Raw genomic sequence first — 24538 nt, 5'->3', positions numbered from 1 at the left:
AATGAGTCCGCATCCGATCCGCAAAATAGTGGAAAGAATGCAGGAACTAAAATACGGTCGTGTGAAATGGGGCCTTAAGCCCCTTTCACACGGGCGAGTTTTCCACGCGGGTGCAATGCGTGAGTTGAACGCATAGCACCCGCACTGAATCCTGAACCATTCACTTCAATGGGGCTGTTCACATGAGCGGTGATTTTAACGCATCACTTGTGCTTTGCATGAAAATCGCAGCATGTTCTATATTCTGCGTTTTTCACGCAACGCAGGCCCCATAGAAATGAATGGGGATGCGTGAAAATCGCATTATTTCATGCATGGTTGCTAGGAGATGTTAGTAAATTGATTAAAGTCAATTTACTGTAATATTACCCCTTATAACATGGTTATAAGGGAAAATAATAGCATTCTTAATACAGAATGCTTTCTAAGATGTGGCTTTAGGGGTTAAAAAATAATAAAAAATTAACTCCCCTCATCCTCTTGTTCGCGCAGCCGGCATCATCTTCTTTCATGACCTGCCAAAGGACCTTTTGACTTAATCGCGCTCACCCGTCAGCGCAGGCCCTGCTGAATGAAGATAGAAGATCCTTCTATCTTCATTCAGCAGGACCTGCGCTGACGTCACCGCGCTCACCATGATTACGTCATCAAAGATCCTTTGGCAGGTCCTGAAAGAAGATGATGCCGGCTGCGCGAACAAGAGGATGAGGTGAGTTAATTTTTATTTATTTTTTTAACCCCTCAATGGACATTTTACTAAGCATTCTGTATTAGGAATGCTATTATTTTCCCTTTATAACCACGTTAGAAGGAATAATATTACAGTAATTAGACTTTAATGGGGTTGCTCATCCCTATCATCTCCTAGCAACCATGCATGAAAATCGCACTGCATCCGCACTTGCTTACGATTTTCACGCAGACCCATTAATTTCTATGGGGCCTGCGTTGCATAAAAAACGCAGAATATAGAACATGCTGCGATTTTCATGCAATGCACAAGTGATGCGGGAAAATCACCGCTCATCTGCACAGCCCCATTGAAGTGAATGGGTCCGGATTCAGTGCGGGTGCAATGTGTTCACCTCATGAATTGCACCCGCGCGGAATACTTGCCCGTGTGAAAGGGGGCTAAAGTGCAAAGCCTTTGTCATGTTGACTTAAACGTACTAAGGACTATAGAGAAATATGTTCGTTCACGTACTTGACACCAATTATTTCAGTAGAAAATTCCAAAAACATTCTTGATTTTTGCAGTTGTGACAACAGCTAAACGTCATGAACGTGACTTCTCTAACCTCCAGCAATCAGGGAAGAATAGAGGGCACTAGGAGAAGAAAATTCAAAGAGCGCCTCCACAGGACAGTATGAAGCAGCAAGTAAAGATTAAAGAGAAACAGGATGACATTTACAAGACTGTTGAGGTTATGGGAGGGGAACAACAACCCAAGCAACATGGAGTGTAGTAAAACCCAGGGTGCCGCTGTCCCTACAACCAGACTGGCAATGCCCTCTTGAGTAGTTTTAGTAGAGAAATGGCCATATTAATCAAGAAGTAAACAAATGTTTATAGTCTCAAGTTTACAACGCGTTTCAGTATACATACCCCGTCATCAGATAAATGAGACTCTTGTGAAAACTTAACACAATGGTGGTTTATATAGGCAAAAATCGCCAAAAACTGTGCCAAGTAAGAGGTCCTAACATGTGCAGGTATTTATCATCACCGCCCAACTCATATCTGCATCCCATGAGGCAAGCTATCCTCCCAAAGTACTAGTTAAGGGGGTTTGTTAGCTTTTATTAAGCGATGGCCTATACTTAAGATAGGTCATCTCTAACTGATTGGCGGGGGTTCGACACCCAACACCCCCATTCAAGTGTAGCTCCATCGCCAGAGGTTGGCACCAGAACTACACAGCGCCAGGTACTGTGTGTTGGAGGTTGGTTATTACTACAGCACTGTAGTAACAAGCTCTGTCTACAGTTGACGGTGCTGTGTAGTTCTGCCGATGGAGCTGCACCCAAACAGCTGAGGGACAAGGGAGTTGGACCCACAGATCAGCCTGCTATGGCCTATCCTAAGGCTTTCCTTTAGTAAAAGCTGCACAACACTTTATATGGCTTGTCCAGCAGTAGAATTTTTTTTTAGAAAAGGTACAAAATGGGTAAAAAATAAAATAAGCATTACTCATTTAATGATCTAGTGCTGTTGCAGGCTCTTATCAGCCCCTCATAGTCTCCACTTCTGGTCCTGTATCGGCACACTGGAATGCCCGCTCAGCCAGTCACTGGCAGAGGTGGGTTACAGCTGCTGAAATTGATTGGACGAGACCACGAAATAAAGACCAGCAGGGTCCATAATTCTGCCCCTTTTCTAAAACAAATGTATCATTTTGGACTAACCTTTTAACACAAACTGCTGCAAAAAGCTTTAACCCTTCAACCAAACACATTCTCTGTGGTTTCTTTTGAAAGGGTTGTGCAGTGCTAGTATACTGATAAGATAGGTCATCGGCATCAGGTCTGACTCCTGCCATCCCCTTGATCAGTTGTTAGAAGAGGCTGCAGCGCTCCTGTGAGTGCTGCGTCCTCTTCACTGTTTAACTGGATGCCGTCTATCCTGTCAATGGGAGGAGCAGTTGTAATTACACTGCACTCCTGCTACAAAGTGGATTCGGGGCTCACATGAGCGCCACAGCCTCTGCATACAACCCAGTGTTCCTTTGTAGAGCACACTTTACTTTTAGCATCTCTCCTTTCCTCTTCATTGTATGTTCTGTTTTGATGAACTTTGAGTCATTTTATCCTCTGTGGTCAGGAAGGTAAATTGTCTGTAGTTGTCTGAACTTTTTTCCCCTATTTTGCATTTTTGTTCAGTGATGCAAGGTGCTTTTATTTTTATGTACATTTTATTTTAGTGATGTCCTTGCAGAGATGTGTGTATTGCTTGGACGTTTATAGTCAATGGTCAGTCCACAATTGGTTAAGATATCTATTATAAAGGTTGTTGTATTGCATAATGTGTTTTATGATTATTCATCTCATTTTCTTGAAACCCCCCTACTTGTAAAGTTTTTGGTGATTATTTTTTCTTTTTTCTTTTGATTGGTTTTACACATGTCTCTTTTATCTGACAGAGATATCTACCTCAAAGCGCATTGTAAAATCTTGAGGATAAACTCATAAAACTTCATGATTAACTTGGACTTTGTCCACTGAAATTACTTGTCATACCAGTACTGTAACCACAAGATCAAGTGGCACACTGGAAATATTGGATATATGGATTTAAAATGGCATTAATGCTGTATTCACTATGTGAGGTTCCTAGCACATATTTAATAACTGTGAGAGGCCATCTGGCCTGGCTATGTGATCTGTTCTAGATAAGACCCTACATAAAACTGACTTTATTTTCTAAGGCTACTTTCACACTGGCGTTTTGGTTTCCGTTTGTGAGATCCGTTCAGAGATCTCACAAACGGTCCAAATCGGATCAGTTTTGCCCTTAACCACCTCAGCTCCCAGTGCTTAAACACCCTGAAAGACCAGGCCACTTTTTACACTTCTGACCTACACTACTTTCACCGTTTATTGCTCGGTCATGCAACTTACCACCCAAATGAATTTTACCTCCTTTTCTTCTTACTAATAGAGCTTTCATTTGGTGGTATTTCATTGCTGCTGACATTTTTACTTTTTTTGTTATTAATCGAAATTTAACGATTTTTTTGCAAAAAAATGAAATTTTTCACTTTCAGTTGTAAAATTTTGCAAAAAAAACGAGATCCATATATAAATTTTGCTCTAAATTTATTGTTCTACATGTCTGATAACAAAAAAATGTTTGGGTAAAAGTTATAGCGTTTACAAACTATGGTACAAAAATGTGAATGTCCGCTTTTTGAAGCAGCTCTGACTTTCTGAGCACCTGTCATGTTTCCTGAGGTTCTACAATGCCCAGACAGTACAAACACCCCACAAATGACCCCATTTCGGAAAGTAGACACCCTCAGGTATTCACTGATGTGCATAGTGAGTTCATAGAACTTTTTATTTTTTGTCACAAGTTAGTGGAAAATGATGATTATTTTTTTTTTTTTTTCTTACAAAGTCTCATATTCCACTAACTTGTGACAAAAAATAAAAACTTCCATGAACTCACTATGCCCATCAGCGAATACCTTGAGGTGTCTTCTTTCCAAAATGGGGTCACTTGTGGGGTAGTTATACTGCCCTGGCATTCTAGGGGCCCAAATGTGTGGTAAGGAGTTTGAAATCAAATTCTGTAAAAAATGGCCAGTGAAATCCGAAAGGTGCTCTTTGGAATGTGGGCCCCTTTGCCCACCTAGGCTGCAAAAAAGTGTCACACATGTGGTATCTCCGTATTCAGGAGAAGTTGGGGAATGTGTTTTGGGGTGTCATTTTACATATACTCATGCTGGGTGAGAGATATATCTTGGCAAAAGACAACTTTTCCCTTTTTTTTTTTATACAAAGTTGGCATTTGACCAAGATATTTATCTCACCCAGCATGGGTATATGTAAAATGACACCCCAAAACACATTCCCCAACTTCTCCTGAATACGGAGATACCACATGTGTGACACTTTTTTGCAGCCTAGGTGGGCAAAGGGGCCCAAATTCCTTTTAGGAGGGCATTTTTAGACATTTGGATACCAGACTTCTTCTCACGCTTTGTGGCCCCTAAAATGCCAGGGCAGTATAAATACCCCACATGTGACCCCATTTTGGAAAGACACCCCAAGGTATTCAATGAGGGGCATGGCGAGTTCATAGAAAAAAAAATTTTTGGGCACAAGTTAGCGGAAATTGATTTTTTTTGAGGTTTTTTTCTCAGTCTCCCTTTCCGCTAACTTGGGACAAAAATTTCAATCTTTTATGGACTCAATATGCCCCTCAGCGAATACCTTGGGGTGTCTTCTTTCCAAAATGGGGTCACTTGTGGGGTGTTTGTACTGCCCTGGCATTTGAGGGTCTCCGCAATCATTACATGTATGCCCAGCATTAGGAGTTTCTGCTATTCTCCTTATATTAAGCATACGGGTAATGATTTTTTTTTTTTTCGTTCAGCCTCTGGGCTGAAAGAAAAAAATGAACGGCACAGATTTCTTCATTCGCATCGATCAATGTGTATGAAAAAATCTCTGCCTAAAAAAGAAAAAGGAGGGGAAAGGCGTCTGCCAGGACATAGGAGCTCCGCCCAACATCCATACCCACTTAGCTCGTATGCCCTGGCAAACCAGATTTCTCCATTCACATCAATCGATGTGGATGAATAAATCATTGCCGGGATTTTTTTTTTTTTTATATATATATACAAAGTGTTTGCCAAAGTATATGACCACCGCCACCTCCTCAGCTCATATGCCTCGGCAAACGTATCTTTTACTGCAGAGGAGAAATCTCGTCTTGCAGCGCCGCATACACCGACTTGCGTGTAATCTGACAGCAGCGCATTTCTTCTGTCTGAATGCACATCAGTGCTGCAGCTAGTCGATCGGTTGGTCCACCTGGAAGGTAAAAAAAACAAAACAAAAAAGAAAAAACCAGGCCGCAACACAATAATTTTATTAACTTTTGAACAGAACATATAAACTTTTTTTAACTGAACGTTAACTTTTATACTTACCGGTATTTTTTTTTTTTGTTTAGTTTTTTTTACCTTTATAGAACAAACCTCTCCTTCCCCATGGGACAATGTGCAAAGCGCAAATCGCCCAAAGATGTGGCGAAGTACGTTATGCACTTCATCCCAGGTGAAAGGAGAGGTTTGCAGCAGCTGTGAGTAAAAGGGCCCTAATAGCCCTGTGTGCCTGTCCTGTGAGATGTGATCCCTATGCTAGGTGTACCTGTGTGTGGTACTTCCGGAAACACTCTCCAAAGCATAGGGCAGGGTGGTCAGGACAGAAATAGCGGGTGTCACGCCTTATTCCACTCCTGCTACAGACACTACCTCTTTTTCGGGGTGACGGTTGGGTTGAGGTACCAGGAACGACACTGGGGAAATGTCGCTCTTGTAGACGGCTAGCTACACTGGTGGATGGGGCCACGGAACCTCCTGGATAAAGGAGGTTCTCAATGATCTCTTCCTGGAATTTGAGGAAGGATCCTGTTCTCCCAGCCTTACTGTAGAGAACAAAACTATTGTACAGCGCCAATTGAATTAAATATACAGACACCTTCTTATACCAGCGTCTGGTGCGTCGGGAAACTAAATACGGAGACAACATCTGGTCATTGAAGTCCACCCCTCCCATGAGCAAATTATAGTCGTGGACTGAGAGGGGCTTTTCAATGACACGGGTTGCTCGCTCAATTTGGATTGTCGTGTCTGCGTGAATGAGGAGAGCATGTAAACGTCACGCTTGTCTTTCCATTTCACCGCGAGCAGTTCTTCGTTACACAAGGCAGCCCTCTCCCCCCTTGCAAGACGGGTGGTTACAAGCCGTTGGGGAAAGCCCACGCGACTAGTTCGCGCGGTGCCACAGGCGCAAATCCGTTCTAGAAACAAATGCCTAAAGAGGGCCACACTTGTGTAGAAATTGTCCACATAAAGATGGTACCCCTTGCCGAATAAGGGTGACACCAAGTCCCAGACTGTCTTCCCACTGCTCCCCAGGTAGTCAGGGCAACCGACCGGCTCCAGGGTCTGATCTTTTCCCTCATAGATCTGAAATTTGTGGGTATAGCCTGAGCTTATACAATTTGACCCCATACCGGGCACGCTTGCTTGGGATGTATTGTTTGAAGCCAAGGCACCCGGTAAAATGTATTAGGGACTCGTCTACGCAGATGTTTTGCTCGGGGGTATACAAATCTGCAAATTTCTGGTTGAAATGGTCTATGAGGGGCCGAATTTTGTGGAGCCGGTCAAAAGCTGGGTGGCCTCTGGGTCGGGAGGTGGTGTTGTCGCTAAAGTGCAGGAAACGCAGGATGGTCTCAAAACGTGCCCTGGACATAGCAGCAGAGAACATGGGCATGTCATGAATTGGGTTCGTGGACCAATATGACCGCAATTCATGCTTTTTAGTTAGACCCATGTTGAGGAGAAGGCCCAAAAAATTTTTAATTTCGGAAACTTGGACTGGTTTCCACCGGAAAGGCTGGGCATAATAGCTTCCCGGGTTGGCGGATATAAATTGTGTGGCATACCGGTTTGTCTCTGCCACGACTAAGTCCAAGAGCTCCGCAGTCAAGAACAGCTCAAAAAATCCCAGGGCCGAACCGATCTGAGCCGTCTCAACCCGAACTCCAGACTGGGCGGTGAAAGGGGGAACTAATGGTGTGGCTGAAGTTGGTGACTGCCAATCAGGGTTTGCCAGCACCTCAGGGACTCTAGGGGGTCTACGGGCCTGTCTGTGCGGTGGCTGCGACGGGGTAACTACTGCACGTGCCACCGTACCAGCTTCAACTGCCCTTCTGGTGCTCGCCACGTCACCATGTTGTACGGCAGTGCTGGTACTAGGTCCAGGGAGGGCTGCGCTGCTGGTGTATGCCTCACCACGTGATCCGGCAGCGCCAGCCCCACTCTGCTGCTCTTGAAGCGGATCCTGCACAACCTGTGGTCTAGCGACACGGGGCCGGGTACGCCTGGTGCTGTCAGGGACCTCAACCTCCTCGTCCGAACTTTGGGTCAGAGAGCCACTGCTTTCTACAGGTTCATATTCTGACCCGCTAGATTCCTCAGATGAGGGTTCCCATTCCTTATCCGACTGGGTCAGAATCCTTTAGGCCTCTTCAGAAGAATACCCCCTGTTTGACATTTTGGACTACTAAATTTAGGGGTATTCCCTGAGGCTACCCAAGAAAAAAAGCAAGCCTGTCTTACAAAGGGGAGGCTAGCGAAGTACCGGAGGCCGCTGCGGTTGATAAAAAATATCAAAACTGATTTTTTTATCGCCGCAGTGCGTGTAAAGTGAATGTGCAGTGATCAAAAAATATATATTTTTTGTCACTGCGGTGGGGCGGGCGTGGGTGAACGCACGTGTGGGCGACCGATCAGGCCTGATCGGGCAAACACTGTGTTTTGGGTGGAGGGTGAGCTAAGGTGACACTAATACTATTATAGATCTGACCGTGATCAGTTTTGATCACTTACAGATACTATAAAAGTACAAATGCTGATTAGCGATACGCTAAACAGCGAATAAGTGACTGCGGTGGGCTGGGCGCTAACTACCTAACCAAGGGACCTAAACTATCCTAAAACCTATCAGTCAATACGAGTGGGAAAAAAAAGTGACAGTTTACACTGATCACTTTTTTCCTTTCACTAGGTGATTGACAGGGGTGATCAAAGGGTTAATTGGGGTGCAGGGGGTGATCTGGGGCTAAGGTGTAGTGTTGGTGCTACTCACTGTGAAAGTCTGCTCCTCTGCTGGATCCAACCGACGAAAAGGACCAGCAGAGGAGCAGAGAAGCCATATAACAGATCATATTTACTAATATGATCTGTTATATGACTTGTGATTGGATTTTTTGAAAATCGCCAGCCAATGATCGTAGCTGGCAGGCTGGTGACGAACTTGTCCTTTAACCTTTGCCGGCCCACGATTCGCATGCGCGGGCCGGCTTTGAGCGAAATCTCGCGTCTCGCGAGATGACGCGTATATGCGTGACTCTGCGCAGCGCTGCCACCTCCGGAACGCGAATCTGCGTTAGGCGGTCCGGAGGTGGTTAATGCATTCTAAATGGATAAGAATCCGCTCAGAAGGCATCAGTTTGGCTCCATTCCGCTTTGGAGGCGGACATCAAAACGCTGCTTGTCTGACGAAACTGAGCCAAACGGATCCGTCCGGACACACAATGTAAGTCAATGGGGACGGATTCGTTTTTACTGACACAATATGACACAATAGAAAACGGATCCGTCCTCCATTGACTTTCAACGGAGTTTAAGAAGGATCCATTTTGGCTATGTTAAAGATAATACAAACGGATCCGTTCTGAACGGATGCAGGCGGTTGCATTATCTGAACTAATGAGTTTGTGCGGATCCATGATGGATCCGCACCAAACGCGAGTGTGAAAGTAGCCTAAATGAAAATAGAGAATGTAGGATCCAGCTATATTTTGCTGTAATTATAAAGCCTTGGACAGGTGTTTAGGGTGCATGACCTAGACAGAGGCAGACAGATCCTCATACGCGCAATGCAGAAGATACAGTGCTAGGCCACGTCCACACTAGCATTTACACTTCCGGTATTTTCTCCTGGCAAAGGAACAATACCGGAATTGCCAGATCTGGCACTATGTGATATAGTACAAAGTCACCTCAAGTCCACCACTGCAGGGTTATCCAGGAAATAATATTTATGACTTGTGCTCAGGATAGGTCATTAGTATCAGATCTGCAGGAATGCGACACCCGGGACCCCCGCCAATCAGCTGTTAGAGGCCTTGAGCGCTTTAGCCTCTTCCTAAGAGCAAGGAATAGTCACAAGAGCTTCAGTAGGTACATCTTTTTTTGTTTTATTCAGCAAATAACGATTTACCTACTGAAGCTTATTGACTGTTCCTTGCTATGAAGGGTGAAATTATTTGACCTTGTTCCTTTCCTCCTGGGAGATCAGGCATCTCCATCTTGAGGCATCCTACCCGCTGGCTGCATACCTCACAGCTTGAATGTTATCCTAATAGGCTCAACACAATTGAAAGCTTGTATCGTAGCACAGTCATTTCCAGGATAACTCCTTTAAGACTGTCCTCTCAGTCTCATGGATTCTATGGATTAGGGACATTAGAGCATGTCTGCAGGGATGTCCAGATGGGGCAACACTTGTAATAAAATGTAGCCTCAAAGCTAGCAGCTGGGAAGGGTTCCAACTTTCTGATATACTCCTTGTCCCACCCTATCCTACTTTGTGGGCAGCAGCAGTGAAAATGTAGAGCGCGTCTCGGTTCTTTTGAGACACCTTGTCTAGAAGTGACTAAAATATGGGTTAAAGGGACACTGACAGGCCAAATCAGCATATATAGTTATATATATGACATTACAGGTCTTATACAGTCTATTAAAAGCATCTAAGTGTCCCCCCTGTCCACCTTATAAAGAGCGAAATATAAAGTTTTATAACCTGCCTGTCTCGTCACCAATCTGCCCAAGGGGCGGCGTTTCATCTCAAAATGTGCCCAGCCAGCCGCTCCCAACTGCCATTCTGAAGCCCCGCCCAGCTCATCAATATTCACTCCGCTGGGCGGCGGCTACAACTCCCCAGTCACGATCCTGCGCATGGGCAATTGAATCCTCCTGGCATCGTTCATGTCTAATCTTCGAGGCCGCTGCAGCCTCTGCCTCATGTGCATGCGCCAGGCACTGTTCAGAGCAGCGCTTCAGAGCGCTGCTCACTCACATCTCATTTACAATTGCAGGGAAATAAATGTATAACAGAAACTAATGGGGGGAACATTATTTACCTTTTTATTATGAAAAATTGGTCCACCAGAAATTGACACTAGACGTACTCGAACCTCAAACTCTTCCTCCGCCTCTCTTTGTCTGCACTGTGTACACACAGACAATGAGGGCGGAGTGAAGATTTGGAGGTCGGACGCACTATCATTAACCCCTTTTGAGATGTGAGTGAGCAGTGCTCTGAAGCGCTGCTCTGAACAGTGCATGGCGCATGCGCATGAGGCAGAGGCTGCAGCGGCCTCGAAGACGCAGGCTGGGTGTGTACGCAGGCGTGATGTAACCACGGCGGGGCGCAGGCGCAGAAGATTAGACATGAACGATGCCAGGAGGATTCAATTGCCCATGCGCAGGATCGTGACTGGGGAGAGTTGTAGCCGCCGCCCAGCGAAGTGAATATTGATGAGCTGGGCGGGGCTTCAGAACGGCAGTTGGGAGCAGCTGGCTGGGCGCATTTTGAGATGAAACGCCGCCCCTTGGGCAGATTGGTGACGAGACAGGCAGGTTATAAAACTTTATATTTCGGTATTTATAAGGTGGACAGTAGAGCTCTCTAGAACACTTTCTGGATAAAATATCTAGGACCTGTTTCGACTACATCTATATTCTACAAATTTTCCCCCACAAGTCCTGAAATTGAGGCAGCATCAAAACTGCATTACAATGGATGTCTATGGGGCAGCTTCTACGATTGTGTTGGACCTCTTTTAAAGAGGACCTTTCACCACTCCTGACATGCCCGTTTTAATAGCTTCATGCATTCCCAGTGTAATAACCATTCTGGAGCATCTATTCTTATGACTCTATGTTGTGCCATTCCTGTATTATTTCTACTAGAAGTTATAAATGAATTGCTAGCAGTCTGCAGTAAGGGTACAGAGGGGTGGTAACCAGTTGGGGGTGTGTACCTGCACAGACTCACTATCCAATCAGTGCTGCTGGTGTCAGACCGTGCAGGTACACCCCCCCCCCCCCCCCAACTGGTTACCACCCCTCTGTACCCTTACTGCAGACTGCTAGCAATTCATTTATAACTTCAGGTAGAAATAATAAAGGAATGGCACAACACACAGTCATAAGAATAGATGCTCCAGAATTGTTATTACATGAGGAATGCATGAAGCTATTAAAAACCGGCATGTCAGGGGCGGTGAAAGGTCCTCTTTAAGACTTGATGAATTGCATGAAAAGCGACAAGAAGCATAGCAATATGTCCTGTTACGCCATATGGAGGTTCTGTGCACCTGAAACCTCCCCTATGTGGCCTTACTTTAATTTGCAAAATGAAAGTTCCATTATAGTTTTGCCTTTCTTTTTCCTACCACTATTTTTGTTTGTATGAATGGCAGTTGTTGCCCATATTATGCTTTGTATCACAGGCATTACAGAAGGGTACTTTTGCAGTCACTGAAAATGGACCTACGTGAGGAAATGAACTACATTACAGCAATAATTGAGGACCAGCCAAAAAATTATCAAGTCTGGTAAGTGTAAATTTGAAATTGCTGAAGAAGCTAGGAAGTGACAAACAGTCATGGGTACCATATCACAATTCTTTGTCCATTATTAGATTGCAGAACTTTCAGGGACATACAGAAATGTACTGTACTTGTGCATCTGCAAATCTACATTCACAAAGAATGTCAAGATATTACACTACAGGCTTGCTCCAGGCATTATATTTTTATCTTGGTAGTGCCTATAACAGTTCATTCACTTCACTGGTCCTCAAGCTCTATGTGACGGCCCAGCCTAAAACACGACAGATGTTTTTTTTTGTCTGTAAAAGCCGTACAGTCCTGCTGACACTACTGAAATCTTCAGTGGAAGTTAGAATTGAACTGAACTGATATCAAAGTGGCAAGTATGGTTGACTGGACTAAAGGCCCTTTTTACAAAGGCCAAGGATTGGGGGAATTATTAGCAATGAGTATATGAACACTTGTTCGCTATTGACCCTTGGCATCTAGGGGGATAACCCCTTGATGACATCTGCCATATATATACTGCAGATGTCATCGCTTTAAAGATGGCCTGCTCTGGAGCGGAGTGTGTGCCATAGCTGCCAGGTTCCTGCTGTTTCACAGCAGACACCCGGCATTAGTGTCTGTAATCGGCAATAACGTTAATCGCAGTCCTTCAAAGGGAACCTGTCATCAACTTTATGCTGACCTCACTGAGGGCAGTATAAAGTAGTGACTGAAATGTTGATTTCAGCGGTGTGTCACTCATCAGCTAAAAGTAAGTGGTTGCCGAGAACCAGCATCATAATCCTTGCAGCCCAGGCCTTGAGAAGAGTCAAATCTACTTGAGAAGAGTCCTGGTTATTCATAATCTCCTGCTCTACCGCCCATCTGCTGATGATTGGCAGTTCTCTCCTAGAGAGAAAGGGAGAAAACTAGGTAGAAGCCTCTCCGTCATCAGCAGGTGGGCAGGAGAGCAGGAATTTATAAATAACCAGGACTCTTCTCAGGTGGCTGGGACTCTTTTTCAGGGCCAGTCTGCAATGATTGTGGTGTTGGTTCTCGGCAACCACTTACTTTTAACATATAAATGACAGACCACTGAAATCAACTCACCTGTCTCTACTTTATACTGCCGTTAGTATGGGCAGCATAAAGTTGATGACAGGTTCCCTTTAACTCCTCAGATGCTCTGGTCAAAAGTGACTACGGCATCTGAGTGCATGAAAACATGGTAGCACTGCTATCTCAGCAAGGGGAAGGCATTCCTTAGGGTACTTTCACACTTGCGTTGTTTGACTCCGGCAGTCAGTTCAGTTGCCTGAACTGCTGCCTGATCAGGCAAACTGTATGCAAAAGCATGTAATTTTTTCTGACTGATCAGGCATTTTTCAGACTGATCAGGATCCTGATCAGTCAGAAAAATGCATTGCAATACCGGATCCGTTTTTCCGGTGTCATCAGGCAAAACGGATCCGGTATTTATTTTCTTCTCATTTTTAAAGGTCTGCGCATGCGCAGACCGGAAGGACGGATCCGGCATTCCGGTATTTTGAATGCCGGATCAGGCACTAATACATTCCTATGGAAAAAAAGGCAAGTCTTCAGCTAAGGCTACTTTCACACTAGCGTTCAGAGCGGGTCCGTCTGATGTTTCATCAGACGGATCCGCTCCTATAATGCAGACGTTTGCATCCGTTCAGAACGGATCCGTCTGCATTATAACTTAGAAAAATTTCTAAGTGTGAAAGTAGCCTGAACGGATCCGTCCAGACTTTACATTGAAAGTCAATGGGGGCGGATCCGTTTGAAGATTGAGCCATATAGTGTCATCTTCAAACGGATCCGTCCTCATTGACTTACATTGTAAGTCTGGACGGATCCGCTTGCCTCCGCACGGCCAGGCGGACACCCGAACGCTGCAAGCAGCGTTCAGGTGTCCGCCTGCTGAGCGGAGCAGAGGCTGAACGCTGCCAGACTGATGCATTCCGAGCGGATCCGCATCCACTCAGAATGCATTAGGGCTGGACGGATGTGTTCAGGGCCGCTTGTGAGCCCCTTCAAACGGAGCTCACAAGCGGAGCCCCGAACGCTAGTGTGAAAGTAGCCTAAGCCAGTCATTGTTTGAGGCGGGTCACCGCGGTGGTAAACCCTTTTAATGGGTACATAGCATACTAAAAATATATCCATTAGGAAGTTTAAGGAGCTCTGAGATTAGAAACTTATGATGAGAAACTGGTGTTTATCCTGATTTTAATATATGGTTATTCTTTCACCTTTTAGGCACCACAGAAGAGTCCTTGTTGAATTGCTAAAAGATCCTTCAGAAGAACTTGATTTTGTTGCAGATATCTTAAACCAGGACTCTAAGAACTATCATGCTTGGCAGCACAGGCAGTGGGTCATTCAGGTACCTTGTCACTCAGAGCTGGAGCAATGATTTAGTTAGTTTTGAGGCCCAGAATAGGCAATATGTCATTTTTATTTTATTTTTTATTGTACAATGACCTTTGTATAGATGATACTCCAAAAAACCAATGGCAGAATTGGGAGTTTCCATTACATCCCACAAATTTTTTAATGATTTCCAGAACATTAAACGGAATATCTCGCAATATTAGGGTAAAGTTTGCCTTATTGGTTTCCTTTGTTGGGCAGGATGAACCTAAAATGCACTCTAACCTTTACAGGTAAACTTAAAGGGAACTTGTCATCAACGTTATGCTGCCCATACTAACGGCAGAATAAAGTAGAGAAAGGTGAGTTGATTTCAGCGATCTGTCATTTAAAAGTTAAAAGTAAGTGGTTGCCAAGAACCAACATCACAATCATTGCAGACTGGGCCTGGAAAAGAGTCCCGGCCACCTGAGAAGAGTCCTGGTTATACATGAAGTCCTGCTCTCCTGCCCACCTGCTGATGACTTACAGTCTTCTACCTAGTTTTCTACCTTTCTCTCTAGGAGAGAACTGCCAATCATCAGCAGATGGGCGGTAGAGCAGGAGATTAGGAATAACCATTACTCTTCTCAAGTAGATTTGACTCTTTTCAAGGCCTGTTTTGCAGTTCTTATGATGCTGGTTCTCGGCAACCACTTACTTTTAGCTGATGAGTGACACACCGCTGATGAAGTCAGCATTTCTGTCACTAATGTATGCTGCCCTCAGTGAGGTCAACATAAAGTTAATGACAGGTTCCCTTTAATGTGACCTTCTCTAAACTTTTGAATGCAAATGTCCAAGTGTTCAATGTTTTAGGTACTTTTTGCACATCTTGCTGTTCTCTAACAAGGAGCTTAACTGCAAAATTCACAACAGGTGTTTGATCCACTTCCTGGTTCAATTAGAATTGGTATTTAAACAGTCCTCATCATGCTGTTCACATTTTAACATCATTAGACCAAGACGACACCTAAAAATTTATCCACAGTACCTCGCCATTGCGAGGCTTCAAGCAGGATGTTCTCAGACGGAAGTGGCCACTGAGAGTGTCAGTGTCATCAGCAGGTTGCAACAGAGATACAGAGGGACTGGAAGAGTCACAGAAAGCCATAGAAGTGGAAGTCCTTTGGCCACATCCAACACTCATGACTGCTTCATTGTGAACAATGCCCTGCGGAACCGGATGATGAATACCACACAACTCCAGGCACATTTAAGGGAGGTGAGAGGCACCCAATTGTCACGTCAAACCATTGGAAACTGTTTACATCAGTGTGGTCTGCGTACTAGATGACCTGCAAGGTACCTGACCACAGGCATTCTTGTCTTGCATGGACCAGGGATCATCTACGCTGGTCAAGGGATCAGTGGGCCTCAGTGCTGTTCGCTGATGAAAGTCTATTCACACTGAACAGAAATGATGGCCGCCATCGATGTTGGAGACGTTAAGGAAAGCGCTATGCATCAGGCACTGTTGTCACCAGACGAGCCTTTGGTGGTGATGTTACAGTGTGGGCAGGTGTGTCTAGACAATACAGAACTGTCCTAGACTTTGTGACTGGTACAGTGACAATCCCATACTACTTGAATAACATCATTAATCCAGTCATTGTGCCTCTGCATGAACAACACAAGCCTAATTTCATTTTCATGGATGAGAACGTGTCAGCTCATCGAGGTCGCATTATTAGGAAACGGCTGTTGGAGACTGGGATACCTCAAATGGAGTGGCCTGCACTTTCTTCAGACCTGAATCCCATTGAAAACCTATGAGATCAGCTAAGTCACTGTGTTGAGGCTCGTAACTGTACCCCAGAACCTCAATGACCTGAGGGCCACCCTTCAAGAAAAGTGGAATGCCATGCCTCAGCAGACAATAAGTCGACTTGTGAACAGCATGAGACGTCTTTGTCAAGCTGTAATTGATGCTCAAGGCCACATGACATTTTTGTTTGAGATGAGAAAAACACCATTGCATGCTTCTTCTTAAATGCCCTACTTTCATGATATAATATCACTGTTTCACATTTTTACGTCTTTATATCGTACATTTACATAATATCACCTACACTTTGGGGGAGATTTATCAGCTCCCTTGCACCTGAAAAGTGGTGGTAAAAAATTGTTGCATCTTTTATGCCAACCTCACCACTTTCCTTAAAGAGGGCATGGCAACGATGGTTAGGGGGTTAGACCAGCCTCCGCAACGAAGTTATGAACAAAGCCAGAAATCTACAGCAACTCTGAGCTGTCATAGATCTGAGGCGCACGGACAGCCAGAGGATGTGCCTAATTTATGTCGAGGCGTGCACCCTCCGGCAGCCCAGAGGATATCTCGATAAATCTCCCCTTTTGTGTTTCCTTAGTAATACTAGGCAGGTTTATACTATAGTAATCGATCTTCATTTTTGGCATTCTAAGATTTTATTTATTCTTTCTTTTTTTATAGGAGTTCAATTTGTGGGAAGGTGAATTGCAGTTTGTTGACCTGTTGTTAGCACGAGATCTCCGAAACAATTCTGCATGGAACCAAAGATACTTTATTATTTCTAATACATCGGGGTATAGCAATCCCCAGATTCTGGAAAGAGAGGTCCAGTAAGTAATATATATATATATATATATATATATATATATATATATATATATTTTTTTTTTTTTCTTGAGTGGCATTTTTTATGTTTTTCAGAACGTTATTTCTAGCCATAATACACCCCTGTTAGCCAAACACTCCTTTGGCAGGCAAACTACACATAAGTCCAGTACATCGATCAACATGGAATTAATCACAACAGCTTCCTTTAGCCCTTACTCAGGTCAGAAGCGGATAGTAACTTAATAGTACGAATAGCACCCAATAGATTATGTCATGGAATAATAAAGAGTACTTCATACACACCTTCATCGGCCAGAGACAAACACCACTACCTCCTAGGGTATCAGCTTTTGGGCTACAATCCAGGGATCCCAAATCTTCATGAACCGGTTGGGGGTCCCTCGTCGCTCATATATAAACTTGTATAACTCAAGGTCAGTATTGACTAGTTGTATCCATTCTTGTACAGTAGGATTCTTAGGGGGTTTCCAATTTAGGAGGATGGTTTTCCTAGCATAGAACAAGAGTATTCTGTATAGTTTCCTACCGAATTTGGTGGGAACAACCTCATTAGCTATCTCCAGCAGACTCGTCAGTGCAGTACAGACAATAGGAAAACCCAGTTTATCATTAATGTAGGCATGAATCCCTTCCCAGAAGCTATAGATGACCGGAAACTGCCAAATCATATGAATTGGGCAGCACTTTTCATATGCACACCGTGTACATTGAGGGTCTGGTAATTTACCCATTTTGAATAGTCTCTCAGGGGTATAGTATATCCTATGAAGCCACTTTGCTTGAATCAACTGATCTCTAGCACTCACCACTGTGGATCTCCATGTATGGCTAAATTCTTTAATATGTGTATCTTCTAGATTTTCTACATCCCTTCTCCACTTGACAAATGAGTTATTGAGGGGAGAATCCTGTAACATCATTTAGCGATGCATAGAGAGCCGACACTGGTTTGACCAAAGGAACCCTCCTAACTACTGCTTCAGAGGTTCTCTACCAAACTGCGCATGACAGGCATGTCTAAGCTGAAAGTATCTGTACAGACTATGTTGGGGCAAATTAAACTCCTGTTTCAGGCTGCTAAAAGATCTTAAAAAACCCTATTATATAGTTGGGTAAGATGGCGCACCCCTTTTTGGGGCCAAAATTAAAATTCTATTAATAAGAACAATTACGGTAACCCTCTATTTTTCTACAAAGGCAAATATGGTGACCAAGTAGCACTATTTTCGCCTGAGTTGCTCATCTGACTCCATTTAACCCAGATCTTGACTGTCGCAGCCATTGATTGGGTATAGTATTCTGCAGAGCCAACTCCCTTCCTATATGCCAGATTCGTAAGTGCTTCATAGGACCCCATCAATGCTGCCTCCAGCACTACTGCCGGCTTGCCCGAGTCCGCCCGCACCCACCACGCCACGTAGCTCGGCTGCACAGCTACATAGTACATGTACATATTGGGCAAACCAAGGCCTCCCTGCAGGTAAGATACCTGAAGGGTGCATCTCGCTATTCTGGGAGAATATTTGTTCCATAGAAAGGGAGTGATGGCTTTATCCACTGCAGTAAAGTGTTTCCTGGGGAGTAGTATTGGGGCAGCCCTATATAGGTATAGCAACTTTGGCAGAAGAATCTTTTTTATAATGTTGATACGCCCAATGAGATTTTCAAAGGTAGGTTTTCCCATGCTTCTAATTTTTTAATAATATATTGCATTGTAGGAACAACATTTAGGTCGTAGAACTTTGCCACCTCTCTGTGAATAATAATCCCCAAATATGTAAATTGCTCTACAATCTGAAGCTTAGTATTCAATGAGATGTGAGTTGGATTAAATCCATCAATTTAGCAGAGACTTGACTTGGCCCAGTTCACACGAAGACCCGAGAAGCTACCAAAACAATCCACAACATTTAAAAGGGCATCTAAGGACTTCACCGGATGAGCTAGGTATACCAACATGTCATCAGCATATAACAAAAGTTTTTCTATTATTCCGGCTATTTCCCAGCCTTCTATACTTGAGTCAGAGGAAATGAGTATCGATAGAGGTTCCATTATTAATGCAAATAACAAGGGGGAGAGAGGGCAGCATTGTCTAGTGCCTCTACCTAAGGAGAAGGAATCCGATGTATACCCATTTACCCTGACTCTCGCCGAAGGGGATCTATAAAGCATCTGCAGCCAGTGCAGAAATTTCGTAGGGAATCCCATTCGATCCAACACCGCCCACATAAAGTCCCACTCTACTGAATCTAAGGCCTTTTCATTATCCAAGGCGGCGAGAACCCTCATACCTCGATTATCATGTTTGACTTGAAGATTAGTGAACAAACGTCTTAGATTAATATCGGTCGTCTCCCCAGGCATGAAACCTGACTGATCTACCCCAACTAAGGAAAGCATTACCTCCCTCAATCTCAATGCCAGTACCTTCGCAAAGATTTTGACGTCAAGATTCAGAAGTGAGAGAGGTCAATAAGAGCTACACTGGTCAGATGGCTTCCCCTGCTTATGAATTACTACTATTGTTGCCTCCGAAAAGGAAGGAGGCAGTGAACCTTGTACCAGCGCGTATCTCAACAACTTCCCCATTCTAGTAGCAAGGTCCTTCGAAAAACGCTTATACCATTCAGCTGGGAATCCATCGGGACCCGGGGTCTTTTTGGTTGCTAAAGAGTTAATAGCTACTTCAATCTCTGAGTCTGATATGTCTGCCGCTAGGGCCTCCCTGTCATCCCTATCAAGTGAGGGAATGTTAATACCTGCCAGAAATTTGGCAATCTCTCCCGGAGAGCTCGTGGTTTTGGGGGCATACAAGTTCGTATAGTAGGAGGCAAACTGACGGCAGACATATCTAGCCTCCCTCAACAACACTCCCTGGTCATTCAGGACTCCCGCCACACTTATCACCATCTGAAAAAATGGTTTAGTAACATAGTACATAAGGCCGAAAAAAGACATTTGTCCATCCAGTTCGGCCTGTTATCCTGCAAGTTGATCCAGAGGAAGGCAAAAAAACCCTGTGAGGTAAAAAGCCAATTTTCCTCACTTTAGGGGAATAAAAAATTCCTTCCCGACTCTAATCAGGCAATCAGAATAACTCCCTGGATCAACGACCCCTCTCTAGTAGCTATAGCCTGTAATATTATTATGCTCCAGAAATACATCCAGGCCCCTCTTGAATTCCTTTATTGTACTCCCCATCACCACCTCCTCAGGCAGAGAGTTCCATAGTCTCACTGCTCTTACAGTAAAGAATCCTTTTCTATGTTTGTGTACAAACCTTCTTTCCTCCAAACGCAGAGGATGTCCCCTCGTCACAGTCACAGTCCTGGGAATCTCTGATTTTAAGAGTTTCTTAAGTATACTCAGTTAAATGCAGATTAAACCTACGTTGTGCATCTAACCACATATTCTGCTTCTCACTACACGGATCTAGTATGAACAGCCTCACTATCTGCCAGTTCCATCTCCAATTTTGTCCGCTTGATACTCAATTCTTTTCTGTGAGTTGCTATTGCAGAAATCAATTCTCCCCTCATTACTGACTTAAAAGCATCCCATTCTACTAGGGGATTTATAGATCCTTCATTTTCTATCCAATAGTTTCCCATAACATCTAGGCACTCACTCACCACCGGTAAGACCTCTAGCCACATGGGATTCAACCGCCATTGCTTATCGGTTGAAGCCAACGGCTGGGACAAAATTAGAAGGAGGGGGGCATGATCCAAAACACCTCTCGGCAGATAATCTCTAGACCTGATATAAGGAGACAGATCTTTACTGACAAAGGCCAAATCTATACGGGATAATGAGCCAGTGAAAGCCGAGTAGCACGAGAATTGTGTATCTGTGGGATGAAAATAACGCCACGTCTCTATCAGACCATAGGCATCAGCCCAACGTGAAAGCGCATTGTTGTGAAAGGCCTGGGGATTCAATCTGTCTTGTACTGGATCTAAAGTGGCATTGTAGTCACCCATAATAATGTAGGGTGTTACTGGAAACATTGCTATCTTAGCTATAATCAGGTCTAGGACTTCTCTGCAGAATGGCGGTGGGATATTAAAAGTCCCACAATTAAATATTGCAACCCTCTAACATTGGCATGTAGAATCACATATCTACCATAAGGATCTAATTGTACAGAGAGTACTTGAAACGGGAGACTCTTAGCAATTAAAACAGAAACTCCTCTAGCGTGATTTGAGTATACTGCATGATACGTGGGGCCCACCCAAGGACGTAGCAAAGCGAGCACTTTCTGCCCTTGAAGGTGCGTTTCCTGTAATAACACTATCTGGGTTATATTTCTCCCCTAATGTTCCAGGAAAGTAGCTTAATTAACACCATTTTTCCCACCAGAAAAAAAATATCCAATATCTCGGACCGATGAAGGTACAATCACACACACATACACGCCCTCTCAAAGATAATTCCAATACAAACACCCTCCCCAACCCACCCTGCCCAATCCTTCCTAACATGGTTGAGCCTTTATCCCTTAACTAGCAAACTTTTGGGTATGATCGCACTACCCTAACCCTTTAGATGAACATGTATACCATATAGATATTTTTGTGCTAAAAAGCAAATAAACACTTCCTCCTATTCCAGTGCGTGCCTGTTCAGGGTATTGCCACCCAGCACACGTACACTGCTCAAAAAAATAAAGGGAACACTTAAACAACACAATGTAACTCCAAGTCGATCACACTTCTGTGAAATCAAACTGTCCACTTAGTAAGTAACACTGAGTGACAATCAATTTCACATGCTGTTGTGCAAATGGGATAGACAACAGGTGGAAATTATAGGCAATTAGCAAGACACCCCCAATAAAGGAGTGGTTCTGCAGGTGGTAACCACAGACCACTTCTCAGTTCCTATGCTTCCTGGCTGATGTTTTGGTCACTTTTGAATGCTGGCGGTGCTTTCACTCTAGTGGTAGCATGAGACGGAGTCTACAACCCACACAAGTGGCTCAGGTAGTGCAGCTTATCCAGGATGGCACATCAATGCGAGCTGTGGCAAGAAGGTTTGCTGTGTCTGTCAGCGTAGTGTCCAGAGCATGGAGGCGCTACCAGGAGAAATGCCAGTACATCAGGAGACGTGGAGGAGGCCGTAGGAGGGCAACAACCCAGCAGCAGGACCGCTACCTCCGCCTTTGTGCAAGGAGGAACAGGAGGAGCACTGCCAGAGCCCTGCAAAATGACCTCCAGCAGGCCACAAATGTGCATGTGTCTGCTCAAACGGTCAGAAACAGACTCCATGAGGGTGATATGAGGGCCCGACGTCCACAGATGGGGGTTGTGCTTACAGCCCAACACCGTGCAGGACGTTTGGCATTTGCCAGAGAACACCAAGATTGGCAAATTCGCCACTGGCACCCTGTGCTCTTCACAGATGAAAGCAGGTTCACGCTGAGCAGATGTGACAGAGTCTGGAGACGCCGTGGAGAACGTTCTGCTGCCTGCAACATCCTCCAGCATGACCGGTTTGGCATTGGGTCAGTAATGGTGTAGAGTGGCATTTCTTTGGAGGGCTGCACAGCCCTCCATGTGCTCGCCAGAGGTAGCCTGACTGCCATTAGGTACCGAGATGAGATCCTCAGACCCCTTGTGAGACCATAAGCTGGTGCGGTTGGCCCTGGGTTCCTCCTAATGCAAGACAATGCTAGACCTGATGTGGCTGGAGTGTGTCAGCAGTTCCTGCAAGACGAAGGCATTGATGCTATGGACTGGCCCGCCCGTTCCCCAGACCTGAATCCAATTGAGCACATCTGGGACATCATGTCTCGCTCTATCCACCAACGTCACGTTGCACCACAGACTATCCAGGAGTTGGCAGATGCTTTAGTCCAGGTCTGGGAGGAGATCCCTCAGGAGACCGTCCGCCACCTCATCAGGAGCATGCACAGGCGTTGTAGGGAGGTCATACAGGCACATGGAGGCCACACACACTACTGAGCCTCATTTTGACTTGTTTTAAGGACATTACATCAACGTTGGATCAGCCTGTAGTGTGTTTTTCCACTTTAATTTTAAGTGTGACTCCAAATCCAGACCTCCATGGGTTAAAAAATTTGATTTCCATTTTTTTATTTTTGTGTGATTTTGTTATCAGCACATTCAACTATGTAAAGAACAAAGTATTTCAGAAAAATATTTAATTAATTAAGATCTAGGATGTGTTATTTTTGTGTTCCCTTTATTTTTTTGAGCAGTGTATATAGGGTTAAAATCTTATTAATGGACAACACCCAAGATTAGGAATTATAACAGGAATAACAGTAGTGCGGTGGAATCTAACACTCCCCCCCCCCCCCCCCCCCGACCCCCCTCTTCCACCCTTAACATACCTGTCAGTAATGCAATCTAACGTTTAAGCAATTATTAGCTTTTCCAGTTGTCACTGCCAGGGTTCAGTCCGTCAGCGATGAGGCCTTGCATTTAGATTCCTGTCGATCCAATCTGCTGCTTCTTCAGGAGTATTAAAGAAATGGACAGTTTCTCCATCTTGCACCCGCAAACGGGAAGGGTAAATCATTGCATATTTCACATTTTTATCTCTCAGCCGTGATCGGACCTCAGTAAATTGCTTCCTTTTTTTTTTTTAACCTCCTTTAGTATAGTCCGGGTAGAATGACAAGCGGACATTTTCATAGGTGATGTTACCCTTCTGTCTGGCGGCCAACAAAATAGCATCTCTGTAGTTCAGGATTCTCATAATGAAAGGCCTTGCAGGGGATCCTGGCGGTAAGGGTCTAGTCGGGACCCGATGTGCCCTCTCTACAACAAAGCAACTGGAGAGAGTGGTAGGATGCAGTACTTCTTTTATGAGTTGTTCCGCAAATGCTTCTGGGGTAGACCCCTCCACACGCTCCGGTAGGCCCAGAATATGGATGTTATTACGTCTGCTACGATTTTCAGCATCTTCCGCTCTGACTTGTAGCATCTGAACCTGCTGTAATAGCTGCCTGGTGTCATTTCCAACAGCTCTAGATGCATCTTCCACGTTGCTCACTCTTTGCTCCACTGCAGACGTTCTCTCTCGTATTTTGTCAAAGTCGTGCCGTAAACAGCTAAGATCAGACTGAAGATCTATTTTTGATGTAAGAGCAGCTTGACAAGCTGCTATAGCTTTCATAATTTAGAGGCTTCAGCAGAGGTCACAGAGACTCGAGAACCCTCACTTTCTTGCTCTGTCTGACTCATGGCATCCATGTATTGTTTAACAGTTGATGGAGCCACAGAAGAGGTTTTGCGGCCCATAGAGACAGTCCACAGATACTTAAATGGCCAGCTTAGGTATGGTACTCCTGCAGTATAGCAGATAATTGATACTCAGGACTTGCTGGATTCGGTAGAGCAGTCAGTCAGACTGCTATTAATTTTTCCTACTGTAAAGGGGGGTAAGTATGTCAATCCCACCCTCAAGGAGCACTGTATATGTCAAAAGGATCCTTTAGCAGCCACTACAGCGTCTATGTAAACTATCCTCTAGTAGGAAGACCGCAATAGGTCTCACACTTGCAGTGTTATCAGGGGAGAGACGCTCACACACTCTGCCCCGCT

The 24538-nt window shown here is 44.5% G+C and overlaps 1 protein-coding gene across 1 annotated transcript in view; it reads left to right on the top strand.

The window, feature by feature from the left end:
- The window catches only part of FNTA (farnesyltransferase, CAAX box, alpha), a 52325-nt gene that overhangs the window by 5063 nt on the left and 22724 nt on the right, over positions 1-24538 (top strand). Inside the window, exons 4-6 of the mRNA XM_040417915.1 lie at positions 11819-11923; positions 14186-14312; positions 16791-16939. Coding sequence (XP_040273849.1) covers positions 11819-11923; positions 14186-14312; positions 16791-16939 — 381 coding nt within the window. The remainder of the gene's footprint in view (positions 1-11818; positions 11924-14185; positions 14313-16790; positions 16940-24538) is intronic.

This window comes from Bufo bufo, chromosome 2 (genome assembly GCF_905171765.1).
Source record: "Bufo bufo chromosome 2, aBufBuf1.1, whole genome shotgun sequence".
Lineage (NCBI taxonomy): Eukaryota > Metazoa > Chordata > Amphibia > Anura > Bufonidae > Bufo > Bufo bufo.
This window is presented reverse-complemented; position numbering and strand designations above follow the sequence as displayed.